We start from the raw sequence: 15939 nt of genomic DNA, 5'->3' as shown, positions 1-15939 counted from the left end.
AAAAACATAAAATTACTATTTTCTGAGTCCGTGTAAGATTTCTGTTAATATTTTGGGGTCAACTATACCACTCCAATTTTACAATTGTTTAATAAATGATTATGATTGAGTTGTAAAAAAACAACGGGAAAACATTTGGCACAAATCGAAATAGTCACCAATGTCCAGTACTGCCATTTTCAATATTTTGCAAATCAGTTAAGTTTATTCATTTAAGCGGATTTTGAAATAAGATTTGAGCATGATTTTGGCAAAGATTAACCCTTAATCTATTTCAGCAACTTCACCTATACTATGAACTCTAAAAGTACCGCGAACTCCCATTCTATATTTTTTATTTTTGTACACACCATTGTGTCCCGTCAAGGTTATCATGGTATCGTGTTGATCTAAATGAAGGTAACACGCCACTCATGTATAGAAATCAACAACTATAGTTTACGACAACTTTTTATTTACGATTCACCAAAACATAAAGAAGTCTGGTAGCACGGTGCCGTTTATTTTGACGGATTAGTCTTCTCGCCGATTAAGGAGTGACCTCTTTCACCAAGGGGGTTTAATATTCTATATATACCAATATCGCATTAGGAACCGCATCACTTCAAAGGTATCAGTTTGCCGCACATGACACCCTTGTCCTTTCGCTCTGACACACTTCAAATCTGAAGAAGTTTTTGAGATCTCCTTTTACCATGGCGACCAAGTTGCAAAATCTTCTCCCGCTCTTTCTTATTTCGATGGTGATGTTGTCTGCTGACGCAGAGTATCACTGTGGTATGCAACAATCTTGTTACATGTTACCAGCTGAATGCGCGTATGGGACGTGTGACTATGAAGTTGTCTGGAGCCTGAATGATGATGAGACTAAGCTCAACCTGAAAATAGCTGCTACTACGACAGGCTGGGTCGCTGTAGGCTTCTCAGACGATCGACAAATGGTAAGTTAGGCATCTATACTATATACCTAAAACCCTTCCCAAACGAGCTCATTACTATCAATCTTACCCTACCCATGTGTATACACCGATCTTACCACTGTGTGGGTGGGATTCGAACTCACGACCTGCGATTCTAGAGCAGTGTCATACCAACTAGACCACTGAGATTGCCCGGTATACCTAGAGGCAGGCTAGAGGTACGCTCATCAGGGCCCAATTTCATAGAGCTGCTAAGCACAAAAATGTGCTAAGCACGAAATGTCTTCCTTGATAAACAACTAACCAACCAAATTTCCACGTGAGTTTCAGGATAAGCAAACAACAGCTGAATATACAAGTAACAAGCAATATGCAACAAATTGAAATATGGATGGTAATCCTGTTTTTATCAAGGAAGAAATCTCATGCTAAGCAAATTGTTGTGCTTAGCAGCGCTATGAAATTGGGCCCTGGTCTTACTCTGCAGATGCCCATTAACCATCTCAAGAGATATATGGAGACCGGGTTTTTTCTCTATTGCTCCTCGCTTGTTGAACCCACTCCAATCATTTCTATGCAAAATTGACAACCTGGACCACATCAAAGCTTCGCTCAAAACTCTCATCTTTCTTCAGACAAAATGCTAAAACTTTATTGGAGGAGTTCGCGCGCGCGCGTTTGGATGTTTTTGAAATTATGGCACCACCCAAATGCTGCGAATCATCTTCATCGAAGTAAAATCGAAGTGAATTTAATCGAGAGTGGTAGGTGTGAATTGGAGGTCTCGTAAGTCGGGGTCACGTTTTTCCTAAATCAGGTACACATGGTTCACTCTGACCCAGTGCTGTGTATTGCTCTCGGCCTAATAAAGCTATTAAGCAGAAAATTCTGCTTATCAAAAAAATCCTGGCTAAGCACTAAATGACCGGGGTACCAGTAGCAGCAATGGTAACTGTATGGCATTCTGGCTGGTAACCCTTTTTTCTAAGAAAAAGTTGGTTGTGCTAAGCAAGTTATTGCGCTTACAGGCTTTATGAAATTAGGCCCTGACCAGTTACGCCCACATCGTTAAAGGGCGCCGTCATTGTCAACAAGCCACTGGCTCATAATATGAGCAACAACTGGGTATTCAGAACTAATTACCACATGCATCACTGAATTACAACAGATTCTTTCTAGAACTAGTGCTTAATGACCTGTAAGAGGGGATTTGTAACTAAGGGTCAACCTTTATTTCCCGAGGTCAAAGGGAAGGCGGCCCGCTGCGATTCTGTCCCCCATTATGGAAAATTAACTGGAGAAGGGTGATTCAAAAGAGACGCTATCAGAAGAAATGTGTTCATTTGAAATTTGGTTGGAGGGGGTGGGGCACGAAAACTCCGGGGGACATAATTTCCAGCCACACTGGCACGTACACAGGCCCCCCCCCAAAAAAAAAAACAAAAAAAAAAAAACAAAACAAAAACAAACAAACAAACAAAAAAACAAACAAACAAACAACAGCGCTTTTTGGTTTGTCTGAACATATCATTTTTAATATGCTATTTTGCATTGGGAAGAAAGAATCTCGTGTGTTTTTATCATTCATCGATTATGTGTAGCCTTTACTACTGAGAAACTCACAGTTGACAAAATAACGTTTTATTGAGAACGTATGTATCTTTGATCATTTATAGGGAGATGACCATGTTCTTATGTGCATGAAGACTGGGAACGCAACTGCCAGGTTTGAGCATCGTTACAACAGCGGAAGGACAAATATTGCACAGGAAACGGTAAGGAAGAACTCAGAGGAAAAACTGGCTTGGTCATTGGGTAGCATATCTAAGTGAAAGTGCGCCCTCTGTGGCAAACTGGCTCTTCGAAAGAAGTTTGGTCTCGGGGTATGGTATGGGACACAAACTAAATGATCGTTGTCGGTGCACAAGTAGGCCTACACAGGAGGCGATAGATGCAAACTTTTGTGAACGGTTTGAAAATGAACTGTACCACTAGAATCAACAAAAAGACTCACCAACAAGTAAAGCCCAAATGAGACGATCAGATGGTTGCTGACAAGTTTGAAGAGAATGATTATACGATCTCCCGATATCTGTGACAAAACATTAAATAAACATAATCATCATTTTTTTTAAATTACCTCTTTCTTAAAAACGACGTTACTTCAGAGGGAGCCGTTTCTCACAATGTTTTATACTATCAACAGCTCTCCATTGCTCGTTACCAAGTAAGTTTTTATGCTGACAATCATTTTGAGTAATTACCAAATATGTCCAGTGCCTTTATGGAATATTGTCTTCATATTCCAGAGCGATGGGATAACTGTGAAAGAGATCAACTACTCCGAAGGCAAAGTGAGCTGTCGTCTAGAACGTAACGTCAGTATCACGACTGGAGGGAAGGTATTTGACGTGACTCAAACCGATTACTACATGTTCTTCGCAAGAGGACCACTGCTCAACGGTAAGCAGTCAACACCAAATGTCGGCAGTATACGCTATCACGCAGTGTTGTAACCAAGTCATTGTTTCTCAAGTCAAGTCAAGTCACAAAGACCAATTTGGCTCAAGTCACACAGACCAATTTGGTTCAAGTCAAGTCAAGTCAAGTCACAAAGACCAATTTGGTTCAAGTCAAGTCAAGTCACAAAGACCAATTTGGCTTAAGTCAAGTCAAGTCACAAAGACCAATTTGGCTTAAGTCAAGTCAAGTCACAAAGACCAATTTGGCTTAAGTCAAGTCAAGTCACAAAGACCAATTTGGCTTAAGTCAAGTCAAGTCACAAAGACCAATTTGGCTTAAGTCAAGTCAAGTCACAATTCATAGAATGTCCCAAGATGTGACAGACACAAATCAAAAACCTGTTAAAAGACCAGTCAGTAAATTCAATTCATGAATATCAGTGCAAATTTAACGCGCGGCCTCACGACAAGGTGGCAAGAGCATGCACTAAAAAAACATCAGGCAGAAAACTTTGCCGAAGATTCTATTTTGCACCATTCATTTATAAACAATATTTGCATTTTCGTAAAATCAATTAATTCAGGTCAATTTAAAGTCTCATGTCATCCTTGCTCAAGTCAGGTCAAGCATCAAGTCTTTTCCCCCTCAACTCAAGTTCACGGTAATTTTTTCCCAGAGTCAAGTCAAGTCACAATTTGGTGACTCGAGTCTAGAGTCAACAACACAAGTATAAAGAGTACGTTATCGACATTGGAGCTCAGTTGCGTTATTCGTGAACGATTTTGTCATTAGTGGCTCAGTGGTAAAACAAACAAATATTTCGACAAAATGAACACATACATTGAATCTAGATCATAAAGTTTTGTTATTAATATTCAGGGAGTGAACGGTTGACATGTTATTATTATTTCCACCCATTGAATAGGCTTGCCTGTACAACACGACGATATTCCCCCAGTCACAATGACGAAGGTACATTTTGCTGACATTGAGATTGTGGATGCAGCAGCTCCAACTACCGGTGATGGCGATGGTGACGGTGATAGTGCCACTGTCAAACAAGCAGGTAATATTGGTCATTGTGTCATGTATGTGTCGTGTGTCGTGGCCTAGCGGTTAAGAGCACCGAACTCAAGCTCTTGTTTTTCTGATCAGCAGAGTGTGGGTTCGAATCCCCAGCCATGACACTTGTGTCCTTATGCATGACACTTAGCCATGATGCTTTGTCCTTTGGATGGGACGTAAAGCCGTCGGTCCCGTGTGTTTTGTAAAGCATGTATATAACCCAGTGCACTTATCATAAAGAGAAGGGGTTCGCCCCAGTGTTTATAAAAATTGTCCGATATCCAACGAAAGTACGTCTTCGCCTTGTTCTTACAAATGACATCCTCGTTATGTGCTACACCCACACATTTCTATCGCTTATTTATCTCTCAATTGTTTACTTTCCCATTACAGGTTACGTGGCTGTTATGTTCAGCATGCTGGTGGGACTAATTGCCTCCAATATGCAGTAGATAGATTGGGCTATAACAAATGACAACATGATCACAAACAAACAAAGTATGAAGCAATGCTGAACGACTATTAATGACAGCAATCAAACACTTTATTGAGCAATTATTGGACACCAACCCAGTCTACATAGTTTAACGTGACCCAATGTCTCCTTTTGAAATAATTAACACACGTTCGGTTTTAAATGTAATACCTTTTCATTTTAAACAATGATAATATCACCGTTATTGGTTTAAAGGCAGTGGACACTATTGGTAATTACTCAAAATAATTATTGGCATCAAACCTTTCTTGGTGACGAGTAATGGGGAGAGGTTGATGGTATAAAACATTGTGAGAAACGGCTCCCTCTGAAGTGCCATAGTTTTCGAGAAAGAAGTAATTTTCCACGAATTTGATTTCGAGACCTCAGATTTAGAACTTGAGGTCTCGAAATCAACCATGTAAACGCACACAACTTCGTGTGACAAGGGTGTTTTTTCTTTCATTATTATCTCGCAACTTCAATGAACGATTGAGCTCAAATTTTCACAGGTGTGTTATTTTATGCATATGTTGAGATACACCAACTGTGAAGGCTAGTCTTTGACAATTACCAATAGTGTCCACTGCCTTTAAGCACCGTCGGTTTATCGTTTCATATCTATAGAAATTTGTATTCAGTTAAGTTTCATAATTCGTATGTATCTTGTATGTTAAACTTGCTGTATATTTAGTTGTAACCAAGGTTGTTGTAGCTAGGGCAAATTGGATGCCGGCTAATTTTGTCGAGAGCATAGTCGAGAGGGTGGGTGTACATGTAGGGGCAGCGTAGCGCCTCACAACCCGGCTTCTTTGGAAGCTGAAGATTTTTAGGTTTTGTTTAAGCTTTGATGGGTTCCCCAGGCTCTCTCTTGCCTATTTGTGTCTTGACATAGCCATTGTCAAAGGAAAAAACATGTCCAGGGAGCCATAGAAAATAAATACTTATTAAGTTTTAAAGTAAAATGTTAGGGTAAAATAAATAAAATTAATATTCTGTTTACGATTTAAATCCCATCTCAAAATAGGGTAGGTAGACTACTAGGCAGAATTTTTGAGTGTTGAATTTATCAATTGAAAAGCTTGCAGTTGCATATATTCATCAGAAGGCAATGCAGAGTGGAGAGACAAGTTCAGAAACACAGGATGACGGGACACATGTCCGATCACTGCCGCAAAATCTAGACTATTCCATTTCAAAAAGGAGCACATTAGTAAAATAGAAAAGCCATGTTTCACTGAGTTGTATTCATTGACAATTTCTCAACGAAGTGCATTCAATAAACTCAAAAATTGATTCTTGTCTTTTCCTTTTTTTTTTCCAACAAGTATTAATAGACAGGAAAATCATCTAAATAAAATTCTAAATAAAAATTTAATGCAACTTCGACGACTCCACCAACATGGTCCGCCCATCAAAATAACTTTGTTTTCAACCGCACGCCGGGCGAGTCAACCAAAATTCTTGATCGCCCGCAGGTTTTTTTCACTAGCCTGCTGCATATATGGTACAAAAAGTCCCTAAAATTTGACGACTTTATCTCTTAATTTATGCCCTAAATTATCAACAACCATTTGAATGAACTTGTTGTTTGAGAATTGTTTGTTTTGAACATGTTCTGATCTCCGTTTGCAACAAAATCTTCGTGAATCAACGATCGGTCAACAACACACATTGAGAAATAATTCAATGAACTTTGGCCCGCAACGCCCTCTGTTGGCAGAAGTTGTCCATGTTACTAGAACTCCTCCAAGGCTGTGCATTGTGCATACAGTCTGCAGGCGTGATGCACAACGTTCGCCAATTCTTTACTCCGTTCGTGAGCGTGTGTTGTGAAGAAGGCTAGCCAAGAAGATCATGAATATGGATTTATTAACAGCCATCAATGGCCAATCACAGCGTGCGGAATCTTGGTTAAGATGGACTTCGGACTGTGTGTGTTATGTGCTGTGCATGCTGCATGAACCAGTGGGCGACCGTTTGAGTATTACCATGTGGTGTTGTGCATCATGGATACTACACGCACGCCGGAGATTGTGCGTGCTTTTTTTAGTACTCCATGAACTCCAGCATTCAAGCGGCTTATTTTTAAGCAACAATCACGGAGAACATCGCGGTTTTGGAGAGAAAATTGTTTTGATTGATTTTACAGAAATAAAATACACACCTAATTAGGAGTTTTACAGGATTGTTTTCTTTATTTTTCACTTATTTCAATGGCATTTAGAACAGTTTCACATAAATTTATGACGGTCGGAGTTTGATATTTTTTGTTGGATCCCGGTCGGCAAAAGCTGGGGCCGGTGATAGCCGACCGGCTCCGACCGTGGTAGCTACAACCTTGGTTGTAACTTACTACACAATTACTTTGGGTGATGGTTATGTTTGAATAGAATAATATCGTAACACAATCATGAAACATATTTTCGTTGATTTCATTATAGTAAAGGCATTTTACGAAAATTATTTTTATTATAACATTATTGGGTTTATTATAACTTACATAAAGCAGTCCTCTATTTCTATTCGATAATACTTTGAATAAGTTCTCCTTTTTATTATTATAAAAAAATGATCGGATGTGAGATTCAAATAAATAAAATGTGTCCGGTTGAATGTTCATAAAACTGTAATTTCTTTTGTTCGTTGGGATAATGTTTAAGTAGTGGAAACATTTGCGTTCTGTGTTTTAATTCGCGGGTCCTCTGGTCACGGTGGATATAAATCCCCGGGCCCGTGTCCCAGGTGGGGGTGGGGGTGGTGGTGGGGGTGGTGGTGGGGGTGTGTGGGGGGGGGGGGGTGGGGAGTCAGTAGTTTGTACACGGTCCGCCATATTATTGGGGGGGGGGTACCGAACTTCGGGGGGGGGGCACACCACAATCTCCTGCCACACCGGAGATTCAGTCACATGGGAAGTTAACATATAAGGCTGAAGAGAAAAAGCAAAGAGAAGGCACAAGAGGGCGCAATATATCAGAAAAGGGCTGTACACAGCTTGCCGCATGGGGGGGGGGGGTGTCACATAATTTCCGGGGGGGGGGGGCACACAGATTCCCCTGCCACACTGGGAGGCCTACCACGATTCAATATTGATGTTTCAGCTATCGTAGCAAGCAGGAAACGCAGGTCGGCAAACAATGTTCACACTTCACAGCACCTAAAACGCAAATATTATGAAGACAACGATCACAATGTATAGTTATTGTATGTTCAGGGTTACTAAGGAACAGCACATGAGCTCAATTTTAAAACCATATAGACATTTTATAAGCAATTAAAGTTGACACTCTAGTTGAACTGTGGTCAATATTTGTTAGGAAAAGACTTTACCGTAGCTACATTCAAAATCTCTGAAGGTTTATTAAAAATCACATTACGAAGAGGCTGATTTAGTGTTAACATGGGAACATTCAAAACACACTGTAATACAACTTATAACTAATAAAACAACTTAAAACTAAGTTGCATCTGTCATTAAGTTTGTTCAATCACAGAGTAAAATGAACACACTAGTTTCAAACAAGGCATCCCCCATCACCCTGTGAGAACCCCATCACCCACGTATAATACACATTTAATAAGTAATACATTAATTAAATGGGGCAAAAAGAAATCTGTATTCGTTAGTACCGTCCGACTTTATACACGTGACCCACATGAGTGCTTCATTGACATTCTACACCCCCACCAGTTTAAAGGAATAATAGTTAAGTTAATCATTAGGCCTACAGTTATACAGAAAAGCTTTTACTTTTGGAATGCGCAACAGCTTTCTTTAAGACACCGGACATTATTGGTAATTACTCAAAACATTAAGCCTAAAAACGTACTTGGTAACGAGCAATGGTGAGCTGTTGATAGTATAAAACATTGTGAGAAACGGCTCCCTCTGAAGTTACGTCGTTTTTAAGAGAAAGAGGTAATTTCTCACTAAAATATTTAAAGACTTCGGGCTTGAATCTTTTTTTAACGGTTTGAAAGCACAAATATTTGTGCAACAAGGGTGTTTTTTCTTTCATCATTCTTCCAACTTAATGAGTTAAAAGATTTGTGCACATCTTGGGATAGGCCAATTGAAGATACTGGTCTTTCACAATTATCAAAGGTGTCCAGTGCCTTTAAACGGACGGTATTTAGAAGCGTTTTATTGATAACTTTGATACCACTAATTATCAAGGGCACTTTTATACAAGCAATCAGCGACGAGCTCTTTCTCTAATTAAAAATTCATTTAAAGTTCATTAAAATGTAAACAACTTATACAAAAAATCAGTGAGAGCAAATATCTTAAAATAAAATTTCTAATTAGACCTAGTTCATAAACTAATGATTGTTTGGTTGCCTCGAATCCAACTTCTATAAATCAATTACTTTTAGTTCACTACTTACTCGTGAACCTTCATCTCGCCCGTCAAGTTGGACTGTGTGCTGTTGCAGTCAGGCCATGGTCATCAGACGGTTGGAGCCAGCGAGCTGTCGGGTCCGTACAACGGCTTGCCACTGCGAACGCAGTTGCTAAGTAGCGCCAAAAAACATCATCACCCGGGTTACACGAGTAGGCTTGGGAAAGAAATGTCCACAAGGATCGCACAAATAACTAAACACAAAATAAATTACAATAGATTGAAAATATGGGCCAATAAAGCTGCTTATGTGTGTATCAAAATTATTGTTACCAAGTAAACTTCCATATCACATATACAATCCTGCACATTTCTGCTCGGCAGACAATAATTTGTTGCAAATATATAAGCTTGTCTTTGAAATTGCACCACAATCATGTCCTAACAAAGACAGTGATGCGAATTTCGAAAACTCCTGCATACATTAAATCCACTTTAAAAGTAGGAAACATCATATGCTGGGAAATAAAATAATAAATCAAATATTACCAGGGGCCATTGATGAGACTCTTGAAGCCATGTGTGGCGTATCTCAACTATATCAAAGATTGGCAGATGGTTATCCAAACCCTCTTCAATCACACGGCACAGAAAATAAAACATATCTTCAGAAATTACGAATGATGTTTAAAGGCACCGGGAACTATTGATAATGGGCCATTCCACAAGTTGAGAAACAGAGTGATTTTTGTGCAATATTTGTCCACATTATGAAAAGAAATCATTTGACTCAATTATGTCATGTGACATTCTCCGTTGATTGTGAAAATGTTTGATGAAGTATGAAATTGTTGAAATACATTTAAATGGAACTTCTTATGAAAAATGATTTGGATGTAACACGGACACCGTGTCCATGTTACGCCCAGATGTTTATTTTTCAAATTTGTCAACACTCAAATACATTATTGTGCAAATTCACTTTGTGCACCAATTACAAGGACCAAATTGTACCAAGCAAAATCGTTGTTGTGATAGTCATTGATTAAATACAGCAGAAATGGGGCAGGACTAAAACCGTGCACAAGACAAACAGATAAAGTGTTCCACAACTTGGTGGAATGACCCAATTACTCAAAATATTTTTTAGCATAAAAACTTACTAGGTAACGAGCAGTGCAGAGCTGTTGATAGTATAAAACATTGTGGAAAAACCGCTCCCTCTGAAGTAACGTAGTTTTTGAGAAAGAGGTAGTTTCTCACTCAAATAATACAAGACCTTTAAACTGAAGCCTTTTATTATGCATCTGAAATCTAAAAGTTGTGTAACAAGAGTGTTTGTCTTTCATTATTCTCTTGCAACTTGTGAGCAATTGAGTCCAAACTTTCACAGGTTTGTTATTTTATGCTTATGTTGGGACACACCAAGTGAGAAGACAGGTCTTTGGAAATTACCAAAGGTGTCCAGTGCCTTTAATAACACAACTAGGAGTCCTCATGTAAAATGGAAAGGGCTCTGTAGTTGATTAGATTATACATGCAGGCAATCAAAACCAGTCGGAAACTATTCGAAAGCAGAACACACAATTTGGGTTAATAATTTCCCAGAAAATGGAAACGACACTCACTGCTCGCTACGCAGCAAATAGAAGAAGTGCATTAGTGCACCAACGCCCAAGTAGAATGAAACAGCACCGACGGTAATACTATGTCTTGGCACCAATGGTATTCTCTTAGTTTGATAATTGATTTTAATTTAACACACACAAAATACTCAAAAGTAAAGTCCAGAGTTGAGAAGGATGGTTGATTGGCATGCGACTACACGTTGCTGGACAGGCTCAAAGTCTGAATGCGCTGGCACCGTGATTGCTACACTCTCCCCACCAAGAGAGCATGCCACAAAGTATCATGTGTGCTTGCATTGATCATGACATGAACTGACATTTAGGAAGAAACTATAATAGTAAACTTGCGGGTACAACCATTTGTATATCTCTTTTGGGGGATTTGGCTCTGAAAAGGCCCGGTGTGGTCTCGACGTTTCGAACAGTATACTCTGCTCGTCTTCAGGAGAATTATGGTTGTGGATTGACATTGTTCAATCTGGGAAACACAGAGTAGGCCGATGCTAAAAAAGAATAATACTTCTACGACAGTAAACTCTAAGGAAACTTAGCGAATGCGGAGTGATAATCAAACTACTTTCAATCTACATTGTTCAATCTGGGATACACAGAGTAGGCCGAGTGCTATAAAAGAAAGCAAGACTTTTACGACAGTAAACTTCATCTTTAAACAATTAGCAAAACTCCTTTTATGAGCGAGCGCAGAGTGATGACATTGAATAACATTCGCGGGATCGAAGACGAATTACATCGGCAGCAGTTTATCCGTATTTACACGATGAGATTTTGTGGAAGGCTACAAATTATCTGACTGAAAAACAAGAGCAAAAACAGAACAGTTTAGCAGTACACAATAACATCGATAATTCTAAACGAAGTTTGCAGAACAGAGGAGTGTCGGCATTGTGCCGGCATGGACTTTTGAATTCTGAGGAATTACCGGCTGTTCCACAAGGGCAACAACGAATGTTTAGATGATCTTCCCATCAAGGGAACTCAACAAACGCACACAAGGGGATATAAACACCAGGCTGGCAACAGCCAATGTCTCTCAAACAAACATTGTTTTAACGCCTATGGTTATGAATTGCACAAATCAAGAAATTGTGATTCAGTATTAAACTAGACGACAATATTTTTTTTCTAGTCATAGTGAGATCAGCGGTTAGCTGGGGGATTCGAACCCACAACTTTGTGATTGCAAGTCCTGCAGTCGCAGATACTTTATCATGATTTCAGCTCCAAATGAAACTGTTACCGACAATGGCCCCAATATAAATCAAGTGGAAGTTATCATTTATGTGGTGATTCTTATTTTCGAGTCAACCGTCTCCATGCTCGGAGGTGTTCTTGTCTGCTTGACGTTTATAAGTGTCCGTACAATTAGCTGTAAACCAACGAGCAAGTTGATCGTCAATTTAGCCGTAAGCGATGCGGCAATGGGGGCATTGGTGCTACCATTCACTGCTTTCACTGTATCGAACCAAGCATGGATCTTTGGTGATGTTATGTGCCAGATAGAAGGATTTATTAGGACTTTCTTGAGCCAAGTACAGAGGTCAACGTTACTCCTGATAGCTGTTGACCGCCTGCTACGCATTAAGTTCCGTTTCAGCTACGGGAGGCGATCCCATACAATGGTGTACCCCATCCTCATCATGTGGATCATGAACATCCCTCTTGCTGTACCTCCTCTGTTTGGATGGAGTGAGTTTAAATGGGAGCCTCACAAACCCTCATGCACGGTGGATTGGCTGGTCAGTCTCTCATACTCTATCACATTCCTGACTGTGTTCGGTTTCATCTTGCAGGGTGTGATCACGGTATGTTACATGTTGATTTTCCGGGAGGTGCGTGCTAGTAGGTTGAGGGTACAAGCTGCTGTTGTAGACCATGGAGGAAGGGTAAACCGACTCGGAGCAAATATGACACCGTCACCAAGACATCCTCATTCAAACATCTTCATGACCAAGGATGAGATTGCCATCGCTCGGACTATGATAGTCCTTGTTATCCTATCCTCCATCCTGTCACTGCCTTACATCATCTCTCATCTCATCTCATTGATAAGAAACAGCCCACTGTCTTACCGTAATGAAATGACTATAACCATCTTAGTGTATCTCAACAACTGTCTTAACCCCGTTATCTACGGTGTCACTAACTCACGGTTTCGGCAAGGATTTAAAACGGTACTTCGGTGGCAAAATGCTTAAAACCTGAATCAAACAACTTTTTTTTAGTAGAGTAACCGCTTCAAAATATTATATGAAGTAGGTCTATGAGTAAATAAGTTAATAAAAGCAAAATACTCTAAGATTATAGTGATCTTGTTTTAAAGGCACCGGACACTATGGGTAATAACTCTAAATGATTGTTATTATACAATTACTTGGTAACGAGTAATGGAGAGCTGTTGATATATAAAACATTGTGAGAAACGGCTCCCTCTGAATAAATATCAGTTTGAATGAATGAATGTAGTTTTTGAGAAAAAATTGTTGTTTCTCACTCAAATAGAATATTTCAGGTCTGAAGTATTTTTAGCCATCTAGAAGAACCCAGTGCAATAATGTAAAGTTTTTCTTTCTTTCATTGTTCTCTCCCAACAACGATGACAAATTGAGCCACGAATGTTCTTGTATACACCATTGAGGTAGCAAACTGGTCTTTGACATTTACCACAATGTGTTCAGTGCATTTAAAACTTCAAACCACTCATAGTAGGCCTATGAGTAAATAAACACATACAACCAAATACTCTCAAATAAAAGTTCTCTTGTTTTATAAGAACGTGAAGTAAACGCAGTAGTGTGTAACTATACATGTGTGGACGCTGCAGTGCTGTTTCAATGGAACTTTGAACAAATACACAAAGGCGACGATAACAACAAAAAAAGTGACAAATACAACATTTTATTCCCGAAACATTGATTCAATACAAGTATAAACAAACAACAATTTGTTGTACAAAAGAACGATATAAAATACTGTTTCAATAAAGAACATATGCAACATTTTTGACATGTGTTCAAAATAAAATAGGAAAAAAGCTGCCCTATAAAACACTTGGGCGTATCACGTGGGCCGTAAAGTTTCAATTAAAAAACGCAAACAAACTATTACAAATACTTTACTATATTTTAAATTGTATATCTTTAATTGGTATATCTTAAATTGGGAACAGTACTTTGAATATGGTTCTAAACGTTATGTTTACAATTAAATATTAAGGTTTTAACATTGCTGCATACGTGTTCTATTTAACAAAAATATTGAGAACATTTCTTTCCCTTGAAATTAAACTATAAATTGTTGCTATTGCATTTATTTATTAGGGCCTCGTAAAACGACTCATGCATTACTGTGCCCCCCATAGCAGTCATTATTTCCATACTATTAAACATATTGGTCAAACTCGTAGTATTTACCGCACATTTCAAATACTGCCCTCTATTGAGCATCTGATATTCTTTCTTTATTAAAAATAATTTTCGTGGAATATTCTGCATGCAATCACTACTGTAACAACATTAAGAGTACAAACATTTTACCTTTAACATTTGACATCTACTTGCACTAATTATTGTTACACAGAAAATTTCCAACAAGTTGATGTTATTACTGCATACACATACACCAATCTGTATTGTCTTATAATTACTTCTGTCAAATAGTTGAGAAAAAGTTGGGATTTAACACATTAGGTTATCAATTTATCAATTTGTCAATTTATTAAAAGTAAGGAAAGGGTTCCCCTGTGTTTTCCAATTTATTTCATATCCAAATTAAAAGGTGGACTTTTTTTCGGTGAATTTGTCATGGCGTATTGTATGCGATTTCAGGTGGAAAAGTTACACTGTAAAACAAAAACCGTAGGGCAAACTAAAGATACAAAACTATACTTTATACAAAATTATAAAACCTACCCTGGTATTATTGAACAGGTTCAAATTGGACGGGTACAAACTATAATATAAAGTATAGTAATAGATTCATAAATAAAACAGTATAAACAAACCATGCACCACATGTAAATGTATATAATGTGAATGACCAACTACTCTTTTTTGATCATAGAGATTCTAACTTTGGCTTGAATCTCACACTGGCGTTTTATGTAAACAATATTGTAGTAGTATTTCAGTAAAGCGGATCATGGTTTTCTAAAATGTTTATTTGGCCATTGTATTTAGTTATCAGAACTTGAAATAAAAGATCCTTCCACTTTCATTGAACCATTATAATGGATTGAAATAACAACTGTAATATAAACTCATGGACAACAGTACTGAAATAAGAATTGCTATTCAACAAAGACTGCAGCCATTTTCATGTGAAGAGCCAATTACCCCAAAACTCCTGGGGAGTTTTGACCCATCGACCACCCCATGTTTGTTTTACAATTGATGCAATTTTCATGGGAAGAATGATGAACACTCAGAATGCTGAATCCTGGGTTATCTCGATTAACTATACTCCCAAGCAGGGCTAGATATTACCTGGGACCAATTTCATAAAGCTGTTAAGCAGAAAATTCTGCTAAGCAAATTTCTTTGCTGAGCAAGAAATGACGAAGGTAAGTCACAGCAATGGTAACTGTATGGTATTATGGCTGATAACCTATTTTTGCTTAGCAAAAGTTGCTTGTGCCAAGCAAGTTTTTGTGCTTATAGGCTTTATAAAATGTGGCCCTAGGAAACGGCTTTTCCCTTGGAAACTTTTGTAGGGGCACCCAGGCCAAGACTATGGGCAACAGAGGCAGGCTGGCCTCCATGTTGTTCCAGGCCTAGATTTGAACGTTATACGGCAATCTTTGTAGCATTTTCAGTCAATGTTGAATTGCAGTAAGCACTACTTGGACCAACATGCTTAGCATTGTCCTTCTACACAAATCTCAATATCAGTTGAATCAATTGTAATGACCTGTTTACACATTGTTTATGGATCCGTCATACTATCATCAACACAGAATAACACAGAGACGTAGACTTGAGCGCCGGTGGCGTGCAACACGTATAGATGAAGACCGGGTACGATATACA

General features: G+C 38.7%; 2 protein-coding genes across 2 annotated transcripts; both read left to right on the top strand.

Annotated features, from left to right (window-relative positions):
• Window positions 1-590: 590 nt before the first annotated feature.
• Window positions 591-6219, top strand: LOC139936602 (DOMON domain-containing protein FRRS1L-like). The gene is made up of 5 exons (XM_071931443.1): window positions 591-941; window positions 2597-2695; window positions 3230-3383; window positions 4309-4449; window positions 4842-6219. The coding sequence occupies exons 1-5, from the start codon at window positions 696-698 to the stop codon at window positions 4898-4900; spliced, it is 699 nt and encodes a 232-aa protein (XP_071787544.1). The 5' UTR covers window positions 591-695; the 3' UTR covers window positions 4901-6219.
• A 5904-nt stretch (window positions 6220-12123) lies between these two features.
• Window positions 12124-13110, top strand: LOC139935893 (rhodopsin, GQ-coupled-like). Its single transcript, XM_071930511.1, has one exon. It carries the CDS (start codon window positions 12124-12126, stop codon window positions 13108-13110), a length of 987 nt encoding a protein of 328 aa, XP_071786612.1.
• Window positions 13111-15939: the final 2829 nt, after the last annotated feature.

The sequence above is a fragment of the Asterias amurensis genome, chromosome 4, assembly GCF_032118995.1.
Source record: "Asterias amurensis chromosome 4, ASM3211899v1".
NCBI classification, from domain to species: Eukaryota; Metazoa; Echinodermata; class Asteroidea; order Forcipulatida; family Asteriidae; genus Asterias; species Asterias amurensis.
This window is presented reverse-complemented; position numbering and strand designations above follow the sequence as displayed.